The sequence below is a fragment of the Scyliorhinus torazame genome, chromosome 1, assembly GCF_047496885.1.
Source record: "Scyliorhinus torazame isolate Kashiwa2021f chromosome 1, sScyTor2.1, whole genome shotgun sequence".
Lineage (NCBI taxonomy): Eukaryota > Metazoa > Chordata > Chondrichthyes > Carcharhiniformes > Scyliorhinidae > Scyliorhinus > Scyliorhinus torazame.
Genome location: NC_092707.1, coordinates 161,691,745 through 161,714,811, shown reverse-complemented (window position 1 = coordinate 161,714,811; position 23,067 = coordinate 161,691,745). Strand labels below are relative to the sequence as shown.

Genomic DNA, 23,067 nt, shown 5'->3' with positions numbered 1-23,067 from the left:
ATTTTAAAGCCTCAGCTGTGAGATGTGGCATCTTCACTGGACTGGAGTGTCAGTGTTGATTGTGGCCTCCGGCTTCTGGAGTGGCACCTCAACATAAAGCTTTCGACTCAGATAAATGTGAGGATGAACAGGTTAATCTGGATTGTGCCAGATTGCCTTTCCATGATTGGAAGAGTATTTGGGCAGAGGTCCTCCAAGCCCCGAGGCGGCCGTGTGCAGTGTCATAACGGCGAGCGGTCCTCCCTGCCTGGCAGTAAGAAGTCTTACAACACCAGGTTAAAATCCAACAGGTTTGTTTGGAATCACCAGCTTTCAGAGCACTGCTCTTTCCTCCTTCATTCACCTGAGGAAGGAGCAGCGCTCCGAAAGCTCGTGACTCGAAACAAACCTGTTGGACTTTAACCCGGTGTTGTAAGACTTCTTACTGAGCTCACCCCAGCCCAACGCCGGCATCTCCACATCATGGCCGCCTGGCAGCGGCGCTGTTGAGTCCGAGATGAGGGCGAACTCGGGCGCTGCCGAGTGTTTCCGGAGAGAGCCGAGCGACGCCGGAAAGAGCCGAGCGGGGCCAGGTAAACAGAACCCGGACGCTGCCGAGTGAAGCTCGGGCAACAGAAACCGGGAAGAGCGACGGGTGGTGAGGGTGTCGTCTCAGCGGCTCAGAGGTTCAGAGCTCGGGATCCGTCACCATGGGAGCCTGCCTTGCAATCTGCTCCCTGGCCAGCTGTGTGAGTACCATTAACCGCGGGGATACTCTCTCAGGGGCATTCGGCTCCTTGTTCTACTCCAGCCCGGGGCTCCTCTCCCTCCTCTGACCAGGCCTGTCAACCTTCACTCGTATTCGGCTCCAGGATATGGCACGTTGGCTTTGATCCTAACAATAGATCTGTGTGTTGAAGTGGCTTTGGGTTTGCTTTTGGTGACCATAAATCACAGCCCTGACATTCCCCCTCATGTTGACAGCAATACCTCCTTATCTCTTTTTTTTTAAAGCTGCATCTAATTATCAGATTTCTCCCCAGGAACTGGGAATTCGTACAGTTGAACTGAAGTTGTTTTTATGTTTGAAACTAATCTTTCACTTCCTGTTTGAGGGTGTTGGTCTCAGACCAGCTTCGGTTCCCACTTCATGTTTTTGTGAATTATTTGAAATTTTTGTAACTTTTTTTTTTAACCGGTTTTAAGTAAAAACGTTTTGGGATTATATTCTGTGGAAGTATTTGCGGATGAATAAGGGGTTGTTATTTTTTTTTTGTGTAGCCCAAATCGTGTAGTTGTAAGATTGGCATCATCGGTCAGGTGCTTAGTTTCGCAACACGAGGCTTGTGCCCTTTTAAAGGGACGCTCACGCTCTTCCTGGTTATGAAGGGTACTTGTTGGAGTAAGCCCATGTTGTTCCTGACTTGTAAACACTGCTCATGGTTGCAGCTCACGTAATCTTATTTACTGCCCCTGTTTTCCTCCCGATAGCAGATGTCTGACATCTGCAGCTGAGTCATGAGGTTTGGGATTCAGCCCTGTATTGCTTCAATCCAGGACTTATTTGAGTGATTTTATCTCTCTTTCTCTCTGTGCCACCCCCACTCCGTCAGTAGAGTGGCCTAGATCTCCCTGCATGTTGAGTGTTTAATTATAACTGGGTTATCGTGCTAAATTAATTTTTCATGGTACAAAATTATTTTGTTTGAATTATTCATTTACTTGAATAGGTTATGATTTAATTGAATCAACACTGTGTGAAAAGGCCCTTTGGTCCATCGAGTCTGTACTGGCCCTCAGAGAGAGCACTTTACTTAAGCCCACACATCCACCCTATTCCCATAACCCCACCTAACCTTTTTTTTTTTTGGACACAAAGGACAATTTACATGGCCAATCCATCTATCCTGCACATCTTTGGATTGTGGGAGGAAACGGAGCATCCAGAGGAAACCCACGCGGACATGGGGAGAATGTGCAGATTCTGCACACACAGTGACCCAAGCCGGGAATTGAACCTGGGACCCTGGAGCTGTGAAGCAACAGTGCTAGCCACTGTGCCACCGTGTCAGCCAAAGACAATGGGCTGGATTCTCTGCATCCCGAAGTCGAAATTGCGGCCGGCGGTGGGGCGGAGAATCCAGTTTAATGATGAAATTGTGCCCGGCGTCGGTTTGACGATTCTCCGGGCAAAGAAAAGCCGCGTCACCCGCTTTGACTGCCTCCGCCCGCGACCGGCCGAGTACCCGACGGCGTGAAACTAACCTGGTATTGCCGGTCGGGGTACTTGCATGGCAGCTGTGGACTCAGTCCGTGGCTGCCCTGGTCGAGGGCGGGATGATCGGAGGCCAGAGGGGGTCCTTCTAGGTGGCCAGAGCATGCTTGTGTGGGGTTTCAGCGTCGGGTCCAGCTCCGCGGTCCGAGTCTGCCATGGAGCACGGCACGGCCGCTGGAGGCCACCGACGTGCGCATCTGCGGCCTCTGACCCGGTGGTGCGGGGGCCTGTATCTGCAGCAAAAGCTACTAGATTTACTCCGGGTCCCTGCTAGCCCCCTGCAGTGCTATGAATTCACTCGTGTCACTTTTTTCCTGGATTTTCAGGAGTAAAACTCTGCTGTTTTGACATGGGTACATAGTCTCAATAATGGAGAATCCAGTCCAGTGTTTCATGGTTGTCATTAAACTTCTTTTTAATTCCAGTTTTTATTGAATTCAAATTCCACCATCTGCCCTGGTGAAATTTTAATCCTTGGCCCCAGAGCATTACCCTGTGTCTCTGGATTACTAGTCCAGGACAATACCACTACTCCACCACCTCCTCAACTCCCCAAAATTTTATCAAATATAGTGTTTCCAGTGTGGAAACCGGTCTAACAGTTCCTTGCCTGTGTTCAATCTGTCAATGTTCATCGCCTCATCAATTTGGGTGGCAATGAGTTCCATTCTCTGGGTCAGGATGTTTCTTCTGAATTCTCTGTTTGGTTTATTAGTGATATTTTTATGTTCATAGGTGTTCTGGTTTCTACTGCAGAAGGAAACCTTTGCTCTATCATAAGATCTTTATCAGATCACAGCTTCAGTTTTTTAAATTCTCTAGTGAAAAGTGCCCCAACCTGTTTTAAGATTTCCTGAAGTATAACAACGTCATTCTGATATCATCCTAATGAATCAATTTTGAACCTTCTGTGCCTCTATTTTTATAATGTCGAACTGTACGGAATACTCCCAAGCATGGTCTAATTAAAATTCTATGCAACTTTTTATTTAAATTTAGAGTACCCAATTCTTTTTTTCAATTAAGGGGCAATTTAACGTGGCCAATCCACCTACCATGGACATCTTTTTGGGTTGTGGGGGTGAGATCCATGCAGACACGAGGGAAATGGGCAAACTCCACACGGACAGTGATCTGGAGCGGGGATCGAACCCGGGTCCTCGGCGGCATGAAGCAGCAGTACTGCATCCCAACTTAAAACTTTTATAACTTAATATAATTGTTGGGATTGCGGGTAGTATCTTGAGATGGACAAAGCTGGTTAGAAGACAGGAAGCAAAAGGTTGGAATAAATGGGTCTTTTTCTGATTGTCAGGCAGTGACTAGCGGGGTACCGCAGGGATCTGTGTTAGGACCCCAACTGTTCACATTATATATTAATGATTTGGACCTCCAAATTTGCAGATGATACAAAGTTGGGTGGGAGGCTGAGCTGTGAGGAGGGTGCAAAGATGCTTCAGCAGAATTTGGACAGGCTGAGTGAGCGGGCGTATGCATGCCAGATGCGGTATATTGTGGATAAATGTGATGTTATCCATTTTGGTAGCAAAAATAGGAAGGCAGATTATTATTTGAATGGGTGTAAATTGAGAGAGGTGGCTACTCAGTGAAACTTTGTGTCCTTGTGCATCAGTAGCTGAAAGTAAGCGTGCAATAAAGGCAAATGGTATGTTGGCCTTCATAGCAAGAGGATTTGTGTAGGAATAGAGATATTTTACTGAAATTGTATCGGGCATTGGTGAGGCCACACCTGGAGTATTGTGTCCAGTTTTGGTGTCTTTATCTGAGGAAGGATGTTCTTATTATGGAGGGAGTGCAGCAAAGGCTTACCAAAACGGGTCCTGGGACTGTCATATGAGGAGAGACTAAATCGGTTAGGATTATATTCATTGAAGTTTAGAAGAGTGAGTGAACCTCATAACTTACAAAATTCTAACAGGATTAGACAGGGTAGATTCAGAAAGAATGTTCCTAATGGTGGGGGATTCCAGAACTAGGGGTCATAGTTTGAGACTAAGGGGTAAACCTTTTGAGGACTGGGGTGAGGAGAAATTTCTTCACCCAGAGAGTGGTGAATCTGTGGAATTCACTACCACAGAAAGTAGTTGAGTCCAAAACATTGTATAATTTCAAGAAGTAATTAGATATAGGTCTTGGGGCTAAAGGAATTGAGGGATATGGGGGGGGGGGGGGGGGAAGGCATGGTCAGGGTATTGAACTTGATGATCAGCCACAATCTAGAGTGCCCAATTCATTTTTCCAAGGGGCAATTTAGCATGGCCAATCTACCTAGCCTGCACATCTTTGGGTTTTGGGGGCGAAACCCACGCAAACACTGGGAGAATGTGCAAACTCCACATGGACAATGATCCAGAGCCGGGATCGAACCTGGGACCTCGGCGCCGTGAAGCTGCAGTGCTACTCACTGCGCCACCGTGCTGCTGCTCAGCCACAATCATAATGCATGGTGGCGCAGAATCAAAGGGCCAACTGGCCTCCTATTTTCTATCTTTCTATGTTTCTCTGCTTTTCAATTTCATCACTCTGAAAACAAACTTCCCAATACTGTTATCTTAAATGGTTTTATTAATCTGTCATTATTTTTTTGTAATTTGTGGACCTTTCGTCTGCTCCATCTTGTACACTAGTTTTTCAAGCTGTATGTGATCTCCTTATTCCCCAAGCAAAATGTACCGCCTCACACTTACCGATATTGCAGTGCATTTGCCAATTGCAGACCTGTTCATCCTGAATTTGTCACAGACCTCCTCTGTATTAATCATAGCCCCAAATCAAGTGTAGTGTTAAAATTTTAACATTGACTTGACTCAGAAATTGGAAGTACAATGGAGAACAACAGTGGCCCTGGCACCAATCGTTGTGTTCCACTACATACCACCTATTCTCAGCCTGAGTAACTATCTTTTAACCCATAATCTTTTTGGTTCGTAGCCAAATTTGTATCCCGTTTGCTACTTCCCCTAACTCCACAAAGTCTGACCTTAGTTGTGAGTGTACTATGTGGCACATTAAAGAAGGCTCACTAACTTCATATTTGTATTCAAGGCATTTTCACAAAACAATTCAATAAACAACCACACCCCACTTGCTGTCCTAATGCCAACCCCACCTCGCATACCGCATTCTCCATTTTGACCCCTTGCCCCACCCCCCCTTGCTGACCCTTCAAATCGCCTTAAAGAAATCAATACGTGGCTTCCACCTCCGGATGAACCCCTCTGCCGAACTCCTCAAAGCAAATTTGACTTTCTCCAGCCTCCGGAATTCTGCCAGGTCGCTCACCCACACTCCCGCTTTCGGCGGCGCTGAATACCGCCACCCTAGCAAAATCCGTCTCCGGGCTATCAGGGAGGCAAAGGCCAAAACAGCGGCCTCTGTCACTCCTTGGACTCCCAGGTCTTCTGACACTCCACCTCTGGACTCTGAACCACTTCCACACCCACCACGCCCGAGAACCCCTGCCAGAACCCTCAATCTCAGGCACATCCAAAACATGCGGACGTGATTTGTGCCCCCCCCCCCCCCCACACACACACACACACACACACTGCCCACACCTATCTTCTACACCCGCAAAGTATCTACTTGCCCTCGCCACCGTCATATGAGCCCTATGTACCACTTTAAACTGGATGAGGCTTAACCTCGCACATGACGAGGTCGCTTTTGCTTCCGACCACGTCTCAGCTCCCAGCTCCTCCTCCCATTTACGCTTAATATCCCAGATGCTGCCCCCACACTCTTTTGGGCTGATACTACCACTGTGCTCGCTGAGTACCTGGTCGGCGAGAACGGTAAAGGCATCAACAACAAAGCCCTCGAACACATAACCTTGCACAATGCCGCCTCCCACACCGACCCCTCCCCCACAGCCCATTTACTGACCATAGCAAAATTCGGCAACCAATAATAGTTATTCATATTCGGCAACGTCAGGCCCCCCCCCACCCCGCCCCGCTCCAAGAGCCTGCCAGATCCACGGGGTCTTCCCCGCCCACAAACCCAGAGATCAGCCCGTTGACCTTCCTAAAAATAGACTTGGAAACAAAAATTGGGTGGTTCTGAAATATAAACAGAAACCTCGACAGCACCATCATTTTCAGTGTTTGCACTCGCCCTGACAGTGGCAGCACATCTCGCCTTTTTAAAATCCCCCTTCATCTGCACCACCAGCCGAGCCAAGTTCAGTTTTTAACCTGCGCCACCTGAATACCCAAATACCTGAAACTCGCCCCCACCACCCTGCAAGGCAACTTCTCGTGTCTCCTTTCCTGGCCTCAAATCAGGAACACTTCACTCTTTCCCATGTTTAATTTGTATCCCGATAACTGGCTAAATTCCCCCAGGATCTCCATGATGCCTCAGATATTGCTCACAGGGTCTGAAATTTATTAGAGGTCATCCGCAGACAATGAGACCCTGTGCTCGATGACTCTTTCCACTCTTTCCACCCCCCCCCCCCCCCCCCAACCACCGGTTCAATCCCTCTCCTCGATGGCCTAAGCACCATTGCCAGCGGCTCTATCGCCAAGGCAAGAAGCAATGGGGAGAGGTGGGCACCACTGACTCGTCCCACGATGCAGCCCGAAGTACCCCAAACTCACTCGATTTGTCTGCACGCTCACGACCGGTGCCTTCTATAGCAGCCTGACCCAGTCCGCAAACCCCCGCCTGAACCCGAACCAGACCAGCACCTCCAGCAAAAAATACTCCCACTCCATTCGATCAAACGCCTTCTCCGCGTCCATCGCCACCACTACCTCCTCACCCTGCCCCTTCAAAAGCATCATAATTACATTGAGTAGCCTCCTCACATTTGCCGTCAACTGCCTACCCTTCACAAAACCTGTCTGTTCCTCGCCTATCACCCCCAGGACACAGTCCTCAATTCACAATGCCAACAACATTGCCAATAACTTGCCGTCCACTTTCAATAGTGATATTGGGCGATACAACTTTCACTGCTCCGTGTCCTTGCCCCTCTTCAAAATCCAGGAGATGGAAGCCTGCGACAATGAGCGGGGGGGGAGTTCCTCCCTCTCCCTTGCTTCATTATATGCCCTCACCAGTAGTGGCCCCAGGTCCGCCCCAAACCTTTTATAAAACTCTACCGGGAACCTATCTGGCCTTGGAGCCTTCCCTGCCTGCATCGTCCCCATACCATTCATCACCTCCCTCAGCCCAGTTGGGGCCCCCAGTCCCTGAACTAGCCCCTCCTCCACTTTGGGGAAGCTCTAACCCATCCACAAACTGCCGCATCCCCCCCCCTCCCCGGTTGGGGGCTCCGACTTGTAGACCCTCCTATAAAATACCTCGAACACTCCATTCCCCCACCCCGGGTCCATCAGCACCTTGCCCTCATCCCTAACGCTACCGATCTCCCTCGCCACCTCCTGCTTTCTCAACTGATGGGCCAACATATTACTCACCTTTTCCCCATACTCGCACACTGCCTCTCTGGCCCTCTGTAGCTGCCTCACTGTCTTCCGTGTAGAAAGTAGTCCAAACTCCATCTGGAGCCTCTGCCTCTCCTTCAACAACCCTGCCTCCGAATATCTCCTGTCCACCCTCAAAATCACGTCCACCAGTCTAGCCCTCTCCTCCCGCTCCATTTTCTCCCTGTGTGGCTGAATTGTTCTGTGTCATTCTGCCTCCACGTAGCCCAAATGGCAACCCTCACCCGCTCACACACCTCATCCACCAGCAACCCACAGCCCCCCTCTTTACGGGCCACCTGCAGATCCACCCAATGCGGCGCATGGTCGGAAACAACAATCGCTGAATACTTGAGTATTCCTGCCAGCAATGTCATGTCTAACAACCACTCCTGCCAGCAAGATCTTTTCTAACACAAAGGAATCAATCCGAGTGTACACCCGGTGTGAAAACCCCTTCGCCCTTAATCTCCCAAACCTCCGTTGGTGTCCTGCCCCCCCCCCCCCCCCCCCCCCCCCCCCCCCCCGGGCCAAGGAACCAACTCCTTCCCCACCCTCACGCCTTCCTCCTGGCAACCCCCCCCCCCCACCTCGCTCCTGTTAACTCACCCACCCAGCTAGACCCCTATCCAAAGCTTCCAATCACCCTTCCTTCCTCCAGCTCCCCCAGCCAACCAACCCAACCGTCAACCCCTAAAGGCACACTCGCCATCGTTGTTTCCCCCTGAAGAAAATACCCCAGAAAACCCACCACAAAACACTTAGAAAGCATACAAAACTACTCCCGAGGTTCAGGCTCTCCCGCATCACTCCCACCTCTGCCACCATCGAGGCCAACTGCTCCTTGTGCTCCCCCACCGCCTCCTCCACTTCTTCTGGATCGCCTGACCCTGGGACTCCAGCCTCTGCTCAACTTACAGATATCAGCGGTTCCACCACCTTGGCTAGGTCTTCCAGGGCCTCTTTCCTCTGTTGCCAAAACTTATTGTTCAGGAGCTCTGTACCAACTGCTCTGTCGATCACTTGGCACCCTCTTTGTCCTTCGCCATCTCTTCCTATGGCGCACCATGAAGACTCTCCTGTTCCCACTGCTCTTTCTTTGCACCACTCCTTATCCGCCGATCCAACCACACCAGGGGGGTATTATCTTCCCCAGGCACTCCTGTACCTTTTGCCTTCAAATACTGTGCACTTGGGGTAGGAAAAGACCAAAAAAATCCACCTTGAGCGGGAATTACCAAATGTGTGACCACTCACTCCATGGCCGCCACCGGAAGTCAATTTCCAACATTTTTATGAAGCTTGTGCGATTGGTTCAGTGTATTGTGTATTGGCTAGGTATGAAACTTAACTGTATGAATTTACACTTTTTTTTCATTGAACATGATTAGTTTAAGGAAATAAAAAATCTACCAGGGAGAAAAAGATCAGGCAATCTTTGAGGATCATTTTTGGTGACCTGTTTTTTAATACCTCGACCCACCCGCAGGACACGACTCCCACGTTGAAAACACCGATTCAATGTGAGGATCAAATGTTCACAATCGAGTGACAATAATAAAATCCACCAAGTTTGAATTAAATAAAATTTCACTTGTCTCCTGCTTTTCAGATTAATTACATGGTACCAAATAATGAGCATTCTCACTCTTAGCTTTGAACAGCGAAGCGGCATTTATTTTGAAAGGTGGTTATCCTCTTAAACTTGTAGCATAAATGCACACTTAAAAAAACTGGTGCATTCATTCTAAACTTCCACTGGGCTACGGAACAAAATCAATTTGTAAAAAACATTCTTTGACTATGGGCTTTGCTGGAAAAACTGGCATTTATTGTCCATCCCTAGTTGTCCTAAGAAGGTGACCGTGGACTCGACTTGATCTGTCGGGAACAAAGTGACAACAGAATGGTATTTAAGGCTGTTTCACAGGGGAGTTAAGAGTCAATTACATTGGTGTGGGAGTTGCATGGAAGCTGGGAGGTAGTAGTAGTTTGTTCCTGAAGGACATTAAGCCTGTTGAATTTTGTGACTGACTGACAATTTCATGGTCATTTTTACTGATGTCAGCTTTTTATTTCCAGATTTTATTTTTGAACTAAATTTCAGTTTTGACCACATTGGAGTAGCAGTACAAAGGAGAAAATTTAGATTAACTTTTAATATTTGGGAATTTTACTACTTTTCCTACTTCTCGATCAGAACTCTAATTTTATGTATTTCCCTAACTTTTTGTTGCCGCAGAGAAGGAGGCCAATCGTGCTTGTTCCAATGTTTTGAAAGACAGACTCAATGGACCTGCATTCCCCAGACAAAGTGCAAGCCATCAGTATTAAAATTGTGTTTTTTTATTTTCAACAAAAGTGTAGTATTCGGAGCACTGCTAGTCTGGGAAAGCCACAAGCTTCATTTGTGTAAGGCTACTGTGAAGAGACGTTAACTGGGACTGTTCAGTGTAGATCACATTGAGTAAAAATAAATATTATTGGTGAGCTCGGCTCTAATGGTTGAAATGATTCCCAACTTCAAACCCAGCTGCTGACATTCTGAATCAAAAGTGTTGTATCTGTAAAACCTCAGATACTTCGACTAGTATATTAATCAAAAGTTTTACCCAAGTCCTCTTGTGAGATGAACAAAGGACAAAACAGATTCATGGTTTAACGCAATTTTATTCACAATTCTCTCACTCAACAAAGTAAGACTCAGACTCACAGCTGCACTTTAGGTTTTACCCGCACTTCATGAAGGGGGCTGGCTTGGCTACAATCACTTGATGTGGATGTCGTCTCAGCTTCAAAACCCAGGGTCCCTTCTTGCCGTGGATGTGCCTGGAGGCTCCCAGGTTATCGCCGAGGATCTGTTCTGATGTTCCTTTCTTTATACTGGTATGTTAGCATTAAATCATAGGTATATACCCACAACTGGCATTTGTCCCACCCAGACGCCAAGTTGTTAATGGGATAATTTATACTCCTGTTTATTCAGGATGATTCAATCAAGACCCATTGTCCTCTGCAACACCCTCGTCTGACCAACCATCAGCTCATTATGGCGTGTGATGGCTTTTTTTCTGTCCTTCGTCCTGCTTTCTTCGTTATATATTCACAGTATGGTCTTGTTCTTTTCTGTAAACGTAAGTGGGTGGCACAGTGGTTAGCACTGCTGCCTCACAGCTCCATAAACCTGGGTTCAATTCCGGCCGCGGGTGACTGGGTGGAGTTTGCATTTTCTCTCCGTGTCTGTGTGGTTTTCCTCCGGGTGTTCCGGTTTCCTCCCACAGTCGCCGCGCGCAGCCCCAGAACACCGGCTCCATGTTGGTGAGCCGGCGTGCGTAAGATGTTCCCCGCGCATGCGCAGGATTGGGCTGCCCCAACTGCGCAGGTTGGCGCGGCGCACATTTGGCACCGCGTAAGAGCGCTGGAGCGCCGTGAACCACTCCAGCGCCGTGCTGGCCCCCTATGGGGGCCAGAATAGGTCGTGACCGGGCCCTGTTTGCGCCGTTGTGAAATGCGGCGACGTTCACGACGGTGCAAACACTTCGCCTCAATATCGGAGAATCGCCCCCATAATCTATGCTGGCACTTCATTGATGTGGGTATTGCTACATCTGTCTTTTTTGGTTTTGCTGGACGAAATACTTGCTCTTTTTGTCCACATAACAGTAACTTGCATTTCCTTTGTGTTAGTTATGTAAAGATATAGGAGTGCTACACTGATTTAACTAATAAGTAGACACTGAGCGGAGGGGATGGGGAGATTGTGGAGGAGATGGGCAATGTAACTGTAAAGCAAATGATTCAGTAGTGTGCAAAGATACTGAAGGAGAATACTTCAGATGTCTGCATTAAAGATTGAAGATGTATCTGTAAAAGGGCAGAGGATGCGAAGAAACTTGCAGGATACTGCGAAGCCTGGACATAGTCAACGTGGCGAGAATGTGTCCACTTGTAGGAAAAACTAGAACCAGAGGACACAATCTCAGACGAAAGGGATGATCCTTTAAAACAGCGATGAGGAGGACATTCTTCAGCCAGAGGGTGGTGAATCTGTGGAACTCTTTGCCGCAGAAGACTGGTGGCCAAATCACTGAGTGTCTTTAAGGCAGATAGATAGGTTCTTGGTTAATAAGGGGTACCGGGGTTGTGGGGAGAAGGCAGGAGAATGGGGATGAGAAAAATATCAACCATGATTGAATGGCGGAGCATACCCGATGGGCCGAGTGGCCTAATTCTGCTCCTATGTCTTATGGTCTTAAGAATAAAAGGAGAGCTGTGTTGATAAAAGGGTGCGTGCACGCTTATGGGATTAGACTGCAATGCGGGCGGTGTGAGGAGTTTGCTGAGGACCAGAATCTTGAAGTAAATTCTGTGGAACACACAAAGCTGATGGAGTTTGTTGTTGGCACAAGCAATGGGGGGCCTTAAGTGTTGGTGAAGATGTGTGTGTTTGCTTGTTGTAGTCTTAGAATTGGTGAATGCAAGTATGATTTCTTCCATAAAATAAATTGAGAATTGATCTATATTCTTTGGAATTCCAAAAAATTAAGGTGAGCTCACTGAATCATGCAATTCTTATAGGGCTTGACAGGGTAAAGGCTGAGGGGTTCATTTCCCCTGACTGCAGTGTCTGTGACTTGGGGGATCAAGAAATAAGGGTTGATAATTTAGGACTGAAATGAGAAGAAATTTCTTTACTCAGAAGGTTGTAAGTGTTTTGAATTTTCAACTCCAGAGGGTTGGGGATGCTCCATTGTTTAGTATTTTCGCCGCCAGCAAGATTGATAAGTCTTTGGACACTAAAGAAGCCAAGGCAATTTAGAAGGATTTGGAGAAAGTGCAGATAAGATTTACAAGAATGGTTCCAAGGATGAAGCTCTTCGGTTATGTGGATAGATTGGAGAAACTGGGGTGGTTGTTCTTTTGGGAAGGGAGGGTTGAGAAAAGATTTAATTGACTTATTCAAAATCGTTTAGGGGTGTTGATCGAGTAGAAAGAGAGAAACCGTTTCCATTGGTGGAAGGGAGGGTTAGTAACCAGAGGATACCGATTTAAGGTGATTGGCAAAATAAAGGCCAGATGAGAAAAAGTTTTTTGCGCAGCGAGTGGTTAGGATCTGGGTTGTACGCTCTGAGAATGTGATAGAGGCAGATAACAGTTAGAGTTTTCAAAAAAAGGGATATTGGATTAACACCTGAAGAGAGAATTTACAGGGCTGCAGGGGAAGGGTGTGAATATGAGACTAACTGAGTTACTCTTGCAGAGAACAGGTGTGGACACAATGGGCAGAATGGCTTCCTATGCGGCAATCATTCTATGATTCTCAATATTGATTGGGTAGGAAGGTGGAGTTTAGGTAAAAGATCAGCCATGATCAGGTAATAATGGGGAACACTAGATGGCGGAGGCACTGAATCAATATTTTGCCTGTGTCTACACGGTGGAGGATAATAAATTTTTTCCAAGAACTGCAGTTAATGCCGAGAAACTTGGAGCAATAACCATCACCTAGAGAGAAGGTATTGAATAAATTAATGGGACTAAAGGAAGATAAGTCTCTGGGACATGATGGCCTGCACCCTAGGATATTAAAGGAGGTGGCAGCAGAGAAAGTGGATGCATTGGTTATGATATTTCCAAATTACCTGGATTCTGGAAAGGTCCCGGTGAATTGGAAACCTGCTAATGTAACTCTCCAATTCAAATAAGGAGAAAGGCAAAAAGTAGGAAACTGTAGGTTAGCTTGGTGGGGAAGTTGCTGGAATCAATCATTAAGGAAGAGATGTCTGAACATTTGGAAAGACCAAGCTCAATCCATCATTGTCAGCATGGTTTTATGAAGTGGAGATGCCAGCGTTGGACTGGGGTGAGCACAGATTGGCAAGACCATGCAGACACTGTGACAATGGATGAACGGACATCATGCGACAATTGCCAGGCAGGAATGTTCCCTTCCAATCGGGGAATACTTCAGCAGTCAAGGGCATTCCGCCTCTGATCTTCGGGTAAGTGTTCTCCAAAGCGGCCTTCAGGATGCGCGACAATGCAGAATCGCTGAGCTGAAACTTCTAGCCAAGTTCCGCACACGTGAGTACGGCCTCAACCGGGACCTTGGATTCGTGTTGCATTACATTCACCTCCCACCATCTGGCTTGGGCTTGTGAAATCCTACCAACTGTCCTGGCTTGAAACAATTCACACCTCTTTAACCTGTGATTATCCCTCTCTCCAGCTGCTCCATCCGGACCTGTAAAGACTTAATTACCTGCAGGAGGGGGGGGGGGGGGGCGCAGTGGTACTGTGGCCTACTCCTGCTGTTTCTTGTTTTTAGAGAAGGTGAGGATTGAGATGGCCCAGTCATGATGTGATAAAAGCATAGTTCAAGGTTTCTGAGTTGACGATAGGTGATATTTTGAGGTTGAAAAAGAGGTTTTAATGAAGACTTAGCTGTGTGGCTTTGAAAGAGAGAGATGATGAGGCACTTTATAAATGCAAATTCTTTATCCATCACAATCCAGTGATTATTTTGGGTAATTACACTGAGCCCTGAGAAAGTGAAGATTTTATGTGAAGCTTGTGCAGTTCAAATGTTGTTCGTCAGAGTATGCACACAATTTTGTATTTGTTCATTTGTGCAAATGCTTAATTCAATTCAAAATAGGAACAGTAGTTGGCGATCCAGTCCCCTTAGTCTGCTCTGCAGTTTGTCTAGATCATACCCGATCTTCTACCTCAACATCATTTCCCCGCACTACCCCTATACTGCTTGGTGTCTTTAATATCTAGAATTCTATCGATCTCTGTATTCAATGTACTCTGTGACCTCTCCGACGTAGAGAACTATATAAAAATGGACAGCAAGAGTTTCTTTCAAAAAATATATAAAGGAAGAGAGAGGCCAAAGTGAACGTAGGCCCTTTAGAGAATGAGACAGGAGAAATAATAATGGGGAACCAGGAAATGGCAGAGAAGTTAAGCAAATACTTTGCATTAGTCTTCACGGTGGAAGACACTAATAACATTAAAAATAATCAAGAGGTAGAAGCGTTGGGGTTGGAAATAAATACAATAACTAGGGGAAAAAGTACCAGGGAAACGAATGGGGCTAAAGGCCGATAAGTCTCCTGGACCTGATGGGTTGCATCCCAGGGTATTTAAGGAAATAGCTACTGAGATAGTGGATGTACTGGTGATAATTGTCCAAGAATCCTTAAATTCTGTAAAAGTCACAGAGGATTGGAAAACTGCCAATGTAATATCTTTGTTCAAAAAATAATTAACTATAGGCCAGCTAGTTCAACTTCTGTCATTCGGATAATATTAGAGTCCATCATAAAGAATGTAATAGCAGAGCATTTAGAAATACATAATATGATCAAGCCAAGTCAGCATGCCTTCATGAAGGGGAAATCATGCCTGACAATTTTATTAGATCTTTTTGAGGTGGTAATGAGTGTGGTAGATGAAGGGGAACCAGTAGATGTAGTTTACTTGGATTTTCAAAAAGTATTTGATATGGTACCACACAAAAGGTTACATAATAAGGTAACAGTCCATGGTGTTGGGGTTAGTATGTTAGCATGACGAGAGGATTGGCTAACTTGACAGAAGACAGAGTTGGGCTAAGAGCAGCATTTTTAGGACAGCAAACTGTAACTACTAAAGTGCCACAGGGATCCGTGCTGAGGCCCCAATTATTTGCAATATATATTAATGACTCGGACGAGGGAAGTGAATGCACAAATGCCAAGTTTATGGATGCCACACAAATAGGTGGGAAGGCAAGAGGTAAGGATGACACACACTAGTCTATGGAGGCATATCGACAAGTCAGCTGAGTGGGAAAAAACCTAGTAGATGGAATATATTGTAGTAAAATGTGAAGTTATGTACTTTGGCAGCAAGAATAAAGGTGCTGAATATTATTTAAATGGAAAAAGACTGCAGCACAGAGGGATTGGGGTCCTTGTGCATAAATCACAAAAAATTAGCATGCAAGTTTAGGTAATTGGGAAAGCAAATGGAATGTTGGCCTTTATTTCAAAGGGAATAGAATACAAATTGAAGTCCTGCCCAAACTGTACAAGGCACTCATTAGACCACACCTGGAATACTTATTGAAGGCAGTCCAGAGAAGGTTCACTAGGTTTGATGGGGATTTTCTTATCTGGAGAAGTTGAGGAGGGTAGGCCTGTACTCATTGGAGTTCAGAAGAATGAGAGGTGACCTTATTGACGCATATAGGATTCTTAGGGGCTTGACAGGGTAGATGCTGAGAAGTTGTTTCCTCTTGTGGGAAAGGCTAGGATCCGAGGGCACAATCCAAGTGTAAGGTGTTGCCCATTTAAGACGAGAAACGAGGATTTTCTTTTCTCAGAGGGTGGTGAATCTATGAAATTCTTTACCACAGAGAGAGAGCACTACGTATATTCAAGGCCTGAAGCACAGATTTTTAATCCGTAAGGTTATTAAGGGTGATTGGGATAAGGCAGGAAAGTGGAGTTGACGATTGTAACAGATCAGCCATGATCTCATTGAACGCCGGGGCAGATACGATGGGCTAAGAGGCCTACGTCTGCTCCTGTGTCTTTTGATCGAACTCCAAAGATCCACCACCTTCTGCCCTTCCCCCAAGGTCAGACATCTTTTCTGCATCGATCCTGCTGAGTGAGCCCTGTAAGAATTTTGTATTTCAATGAGATCACATCACATTTTTCTAAACTCTAGTCCCTGGACTGAGAAAGAACTTGGAAAACAAAAACTGCATTGAAAGGTCTGAAATTGACATGTTGAAATTTGGACTTGGCCAGTATAGACAAATGAAATTAATGTTTTGGGACTTTGGGAAAAATATGTGAATTCTACGTAAAGATGTGAATTCTACAGAACTGAGTATTAATTTTGAGAATGTACACTTAAGATATACCTACTCGTGCTTACCTGTGTTTGTGCTTCTGTGTAGTACAGGGTTTACCTGTTACTGATGTATCATTGAAGTTTGATTCGAGCACTGGGATGTGGCTTTATGGCCATGGCTTGCATACAGTCAGTTTGTCACCTTGCATTTGTGTTCATACCAGTTGGCTGGAGAGTAATTTAGACCAAGCTGAGAGCAGGTTATTCATCACTTTGTTTGTCTTTAAAATAATGCAGAGAATAGTAAGGGGGATTTATTGATGAAAGAACTTTCAGAAAGTGCTGTCACCTTTCTCTCATGCTGTTGTTTCTCGTATGCTAATTATCCATCATCTTGGTATGATAACTAATTGAAAAACATTTAATTTAATTGGGCCTTAATACCAAGGACAGAGTCTTATCTGCTTTAGGGATTATGTGGTCTGCAATATTCCAAATCTTAATATCTTAAAAATATATTCATAATGTTCCTTAATTTTTGTTTCATTCTTTCTCTTTCTTTATGCAACTTTGTTGGTTATGCTCTAATCAGTTGGACGTTTTCCTCTGATTCATGGTTAGTAAGTTTGATTCAGAGAACATGGACACCAGGCTTGTTCCAAATCTTTTCTTTATTATTCATTCTTGGGATTTGAACATCGCTGGCAGGCCAGCAATTATTGCCCACCCCTAATTGCCCTTGAGCAGGTGGTGTTGAACTGCCTTCTTGAACCACTGGTTCATAGGGGCTTTTCACAGCAACTTCATACTTGTGACAATAAATGGTTATTATTATATTATGTGGTGTAGGTCCATCCATCATGTTTGGTGGGAGGGAGGGAGTTCCAGAATTTTGATTCAGTGAAGGAACAATGATATAGTTCCAGGTCAGGATGGTGTGTGGCTTCGAGAGGAACTTGCAGGTGGTGGTATTCTCATGAGTCTGCTGCCCTGTTATTCTAGATAGTAGAGATTGTGGATTTTGAAGGAGCTTTGCCGGGTACATACTGCTGCTCCTGTGCAGTGTTGATGGATGGTGTGAATGAGGTGCTGATCATGTGGTCTATTCTGCCCTGGATCATGATGAGCTTGTTGAATGTTGTTGGAACTGCACTCATCCAAGTGGTGAGTATTCCATGACTTCTGATATGTTCTTGTCGATGGTGGACAGGCTTTAGGGAGTTAGGAGGTCAGTATCCAGCCTCTGACCTCTTGTAGACACAGTATTTGTATGGCTGGTCCAGTTCAGTTCCTGATCAGTGGTAACCCCAAGATATTGATGGTGGGGGATTCTGTGATGGTAATGCCACTGAATATCGAGGGGGGGGAGTTCATTTATTTTGTTGGAGATGGTTATTGCCTGGCACTTGTGTGCTGTGTGTGGTTATAGTTGCTGTATGTGCTATGATTGGTCTTGGTGTCTGCAGGAACAGGAGGAAAAACGGATAAGAGTTGCTTCGTAGTTTTTTTTCTCCATCTGCTGGAAACTGCATTGTGTGGACTTGTTCAGACTTATTTGTATTGGCCCCTGTGAATGAATAACTTGGTGACTGTCTGACCAAGCTTATAGCTGAAAAAATGTGACGTTGTCACCCATCAAGCATCTGTGCCTTCAGCAAATAAAGAACTTTGACAGGTCCCATAGAGTTTTTGAGGGATTTTGAGTGGAGACCTGCTGTCATTGGACATCTGTACAGGTGCCCAGGGGTGTGGGAGAAGGGCAAACAGTGGTGTACCTCTTCACCAATCAGGGTGAAAAATCTGCACTGAAATTTGCAAACACACATCCAGGGAGTATAAATTAAATAATCTACAGAAAGCAAATTAAAGATGAGATTGAGAGAGAGAGATCGAGAGAACCTTTTTTTTTTTTTAGCATCTCCAACTCTTATGTTTTGAAGGAATGAGATTCCACATGAGTAAAATCAGACTTCCAGTGCCTAAGTGGTTGTTTGGCAGCAATTATGACTTATCGCCATTTAAAAAATTTGATTATTAACCCTAACTTTTTTCTGGCATGTTCAGTAGGTAAGTAACCCAACTTCACATCTCTATATGAATCTATTGGTGAGGCATTGTTGTAGTTAAGCCTGTGGAAAAGCAGGATAATTCAACCTGCAATATCTGGTTTTCATCGAATATGGAAGTTGCTGTCCAAGCTATCTCATGACAATGGTCAGTACTGTTATTCTGAGTTCTAAATTCGGGCCAGAGATTTTGTAAATAAAATAAATAAATATCAAAATAAGACTCTCTACTGGTCTAATATTTTGAAAGGGCCGTTTGTGGCAATAAACAGTCACTCTGTTCATCTCTTTCTTCCTTCCCTCTCTTGATCCTTTTCTCAAATGATTAGACACATTTCAGGCAAGTTTAAGCACTAAGATATGATGTTGCAAGTCTTTAGGATTTTAAGTGACCTGCAGATGGCAATCGTAGGATGAACAAAGAAATATTTAACCTTGTTTTGTTTTAAATGAAGTATTGGGAAGGTGATTAATTGCAATTCATTAAGAAGGAAGGGAATAAAAAAGATATTTGAGATCTATATTTTTTTAAAATATAAATTTAGAGTACCTAATTTTCTTTTCCAATTAAGGGGTAATTTAGCATGACCAATCCACCTACCGTGCGTGTTTTCCCCCTCGTTCATGGGATGTTGGCGTTGCAGGCTGGGCCAGCATTTATTGCCCATCCCTAATTGCCATTGAGGGGGCAGTTAAGAGTCAACCACATTGCTGTGGGTCTGAAGTCCTATGTAGGCCAGACCAGGTAAGGATGGCAGATTCCCTTCCCTAAAGGACTAGTGAACCAGGTGGGTTTGTACGACAATCGTCCATGGTTTCATGGTCATTAGAGTTTTAATTCCAGATTTTTATTGAATTCAAATTTCACCATCTGCAGTGGCGGGATTCGAACCTGGGTCCCCAGGCCATTAACCTGGGTTTCTGATTTCTCGTCCAGTGACAATATCACTGTACCACCGCCTCCTCATCTTTCTGGGTTGTGGAGGTAAGACCCACGCAGACAAAGGGAAAATGTGCAAACTCCACACTGACAGTGACCTGGGGCCAGGATCGAACCTGTGAGGCAGCAGTGCTAACCACTGTGCCACCGTGCTGCCCATTTGAGATCTATATTGTGTTTTATCTGTATAACATAATGACTATTTTAGTTTCTGTGAAATGCTGTATTTTTGTTTCCTACAGTAAGAAGTCTCACAGCACCAGGTTAAAGTCCAACAGGTTTATATGAAATAATTTCAAATGAACCTGTTGGACTTTAATCTGGTGTTGTGAGACTTCTTACTGTGCCCACCCAGTCCAGCGCTGGCATCTCCACATCATTGTTTTCTACATTAAAGGTACTTTAGAATGTTATTGGTTGAGAAGACAAATTGGAAGTTGCTTTGAGTTATAATTTTGATTATTTTCTATTTTAGGCCTCGTGTCTATGTGGAGGTGCATCATGCCTGCTTTGTAGCTGTTGTCCCTCTACCAAGAACTCGGTGGTGACTCGCCTTACCTATGGCATCTTCTTACTCCTAGGAACAATTATTTCCTGCATCATGATAGCACCAGGCATAGAGGCCCAACTGAAGAAGGTGAATTCATCTAAATACATATATAATATTTCATCCAATTTAGTTCCGCCTCCTTTCTTGAAGATTTGCTGAGATATGGTTTGTTGGAAGCCAGCAGCCTACCAAATGCCTCACTGAAAATAGCCATTCTCCGTGTAACCAATGACCTTGCATCATGAAAAATTATAAGGTTGGGAATTCTGCAGTGTGGAACCCTATCCCAACAAGTCATATTTTCAAGAAAGGAGATTAGATTTCAGGAGAAACATTCACAGTATCCATACTTTTTAAGGCCAAGATAATATTCCTGTTTAGTATTTTTACATATAAACCAGTTTAATTTGATCTTCACAACTGAGCATTTTGTGGATTGGAATCTTCTTGGCACTTACACTGCCCTACATTCCCTGCAGTATGCCAACCTTCTCTTGAAAATAAGGTATTTTAAATGGCACATGGTGTATGGTGCAGAAATTTGTTTGGTTCTAAAAAAAATAAAAGAAACTTATTTACACAATATTGGCATACTTGTCTTTGTATGTAACATTGAAACACTTGGTAAAAATGTTTGGTATCAAAGCAAGTTTTTAATGTGAGAATTGTCTTCATATTTTAAAAATGCTTTCTGAGAGTTTTGGTGTATTTGATACTGAACAATAGAATTTCTAGAATTGAATGTAACAGAATGTGCTTCTCTCGTATCACAATTTTCATTTTAAGAGTTTGTGGGAGACCCAAGATGGTATCACTTTGGCCAATCGCCCTGTCTCTCACTCCGTCACTCCTTTTGTCTCTCCCTCCTTCTGCATTTCCCCCTCTTCCCCTCCTTCCATCCTTCCATTCTCTCCTAATGTCAATAGTGATATTGACCACTAGTCTTCTCTGATTTCTAGTGTTGGACTGATTGGTTTGTAATTCTCTGATTGATGTTTGTCCTCATCAAAATACTTATTTTCATGCTCCGATCATGAGTTTTGACTTGTGTAATCATGGAGTTTCTCAAATCTTTACCTGGATCTTCTTCTGACTTTCTGCAAATCCTGGTGTATATTCCATTATTCCTAATAATATAGGTAGCTGTAAAATTATGCTGCATAATATAATTGTATAAATGCATAATTTTTGACTTTTTTTAATACAGGTAAATACCTCCATTTAAAACTGCTGGCAAAGAATTATTATGCATGCACGCTAAAATAACAATTTTGTATTTCTGACCTCTCCCTCGCTCCCAAATGTCTACCATTTATAAAAGAAATTGCCTATCCAAACTTGTTAGACTGTAATTTCCAAGACTTGGTGCTGTAAGTAAAGAGAGCCACTAACGATTTTAGTGAGGAATTCAGGTAAAACGTTTTTACTCGAGTCAGAATTTGGAAATCGCAACCAATTGAAATAACACACATCTTGATGGTGAAACTAAATAAATGGGCACAAGAAAGGAATAGTTTATTGCTGGTTGGGTTAAATGGAATTTGGATTTGGGTGGGGGAAATTTTGAGTGGAGCATAAATACTGGCGGTGATTGCTTGGGCCAAATGGCCTGTTTCTGTGTTCAAATTCTTGTAATTTCACGAACTTTCTTGCTGTTTATGGATTTACCCCTAACACATACTAATGTATACCTATGACACTGCAAGGTACGCACCTCCGTTTAGCCTGCATCTCCTCTACAATAGAGTATTAAAAGCATCTGAATTAGTCAGACTGGAGAACATTTGAGCATTTGGTGAGATGATCAAATACCATCTGGGAACAAAATGAGAGTCTTTTCATTGTGATGTAGTGCTAAATGAATAATGAATAAAGTGGATTCAAGATTACCGTACACAGTCTAGCATTGCTGTAACCAAAGGCTTTATCCTCTAGCGGTTTTTGCGGCAGGGTAGAACCTCTTTTCCTTGCCATTCACGGAACATCTGCGTGTGCCTCTGGACTACTAGTCCAGAGTACCATTAACACTATGCCAACACTTCTCCCCCCAAGTTACATCCCTGCTTATCATCAGAGCAATTGTCAGTGGTGTGATGCAAGGTTTCCATGTAACACTTTTTGACATCTGTTATTTGCAGATTCCTGGATTTTGTGAAGGAGGAGCCAGTATTCCCTTCCTTCAGGGGAAAGTTAACTGTGATGTCATTGTGGGCTACAAGTCCGTGTATCGCATGTGCTTTGGTCTGGCTGGCTTCTTCTTCCTGTTTACTTTGATCATGATCCAAGTGAAGAGCAGCAAAGACCCGAGGGGCAGACTGCAGAATGGGTAAGCCACTTCAAACAGGAGAAACCAGTTTAATTATAATCTGAGCAGTGACTTTAAAGAGACTGCTTTTGAGAAGTGTCTGGATCATGTGACATATGTGCATTAACATCAGCAGTGATGTCATCATCAACAATGTTTTCACCAGAATGCATGCTGTTTTTGGTGTAATTCTTGAACATATTCCCCCCCCACTTTCCAGTGCATCTGCGCATTCTCTGTCCCTCTCTCTGTGTCTGTCCCTCTCTCTGTGTCTGTCCCTCTCTCTGTGTCTGTCCCTCTCTCTGTGTCTGTCCCTCTCTCTGTGTCTGTCCCTCTCTCTGTGTCTGTCCCTCTCTCTGTGTCTGTCCCTCTCTCTGTGTCTGTCCCTCTCTCTGTGTCTGTCCCTCTCTCTGTGTCTGTCCCTCTCTCTGTGTCTGTCCCTCTCTCTGTGTCTGTCCCTCTCTCTGTGTCTGTCCCTCTCTCTGTGTCTGTCCCTCTCTCTGTGTCTGTCCCTCTCTCTGTGTCTGTCCCTCTCTCTGTGTCTGTCCCTCTCTCTGTGTCTGCCCTCTCTCTGTGCCTGCCCCTCTCTCTGTGCCTGCCCCTCTCTCTGTGCCTGCCCCTCTCTCTGTGCCTGCCCCTCTCT

General features: G+C 44.8%; 1 protein-coding gene across 1 annotated transcript in view; it reads left to right on the top strand.

The window, feature by feature from the left end:
• Positions 1–559: 559 nt before the first annotated feature.
• LOC140415807 (serine incorporator 1-like) overlaps positions 560–23,067 on the top strand; it is a 57,235-nt gene continuing 34,727 nt past the window's right edge. Inside the window, exons 1-3 of the mRNA XM_072501085.1 lie at positions 560–728; positions 20,045–20,206; positions 22,258–22,445. Coding sequence (XP_072357186.1) covers positions 690–728; positions 20,045–20,206; positions 22,258–22,445 — 389 coding nt within the window. The 5' untranslated portion in view covers positions 560–689. The remainder of the gene's footprint in view (positions 729–20,044; positions 20,207–22,257; positions 22,446–23,067) is intronic.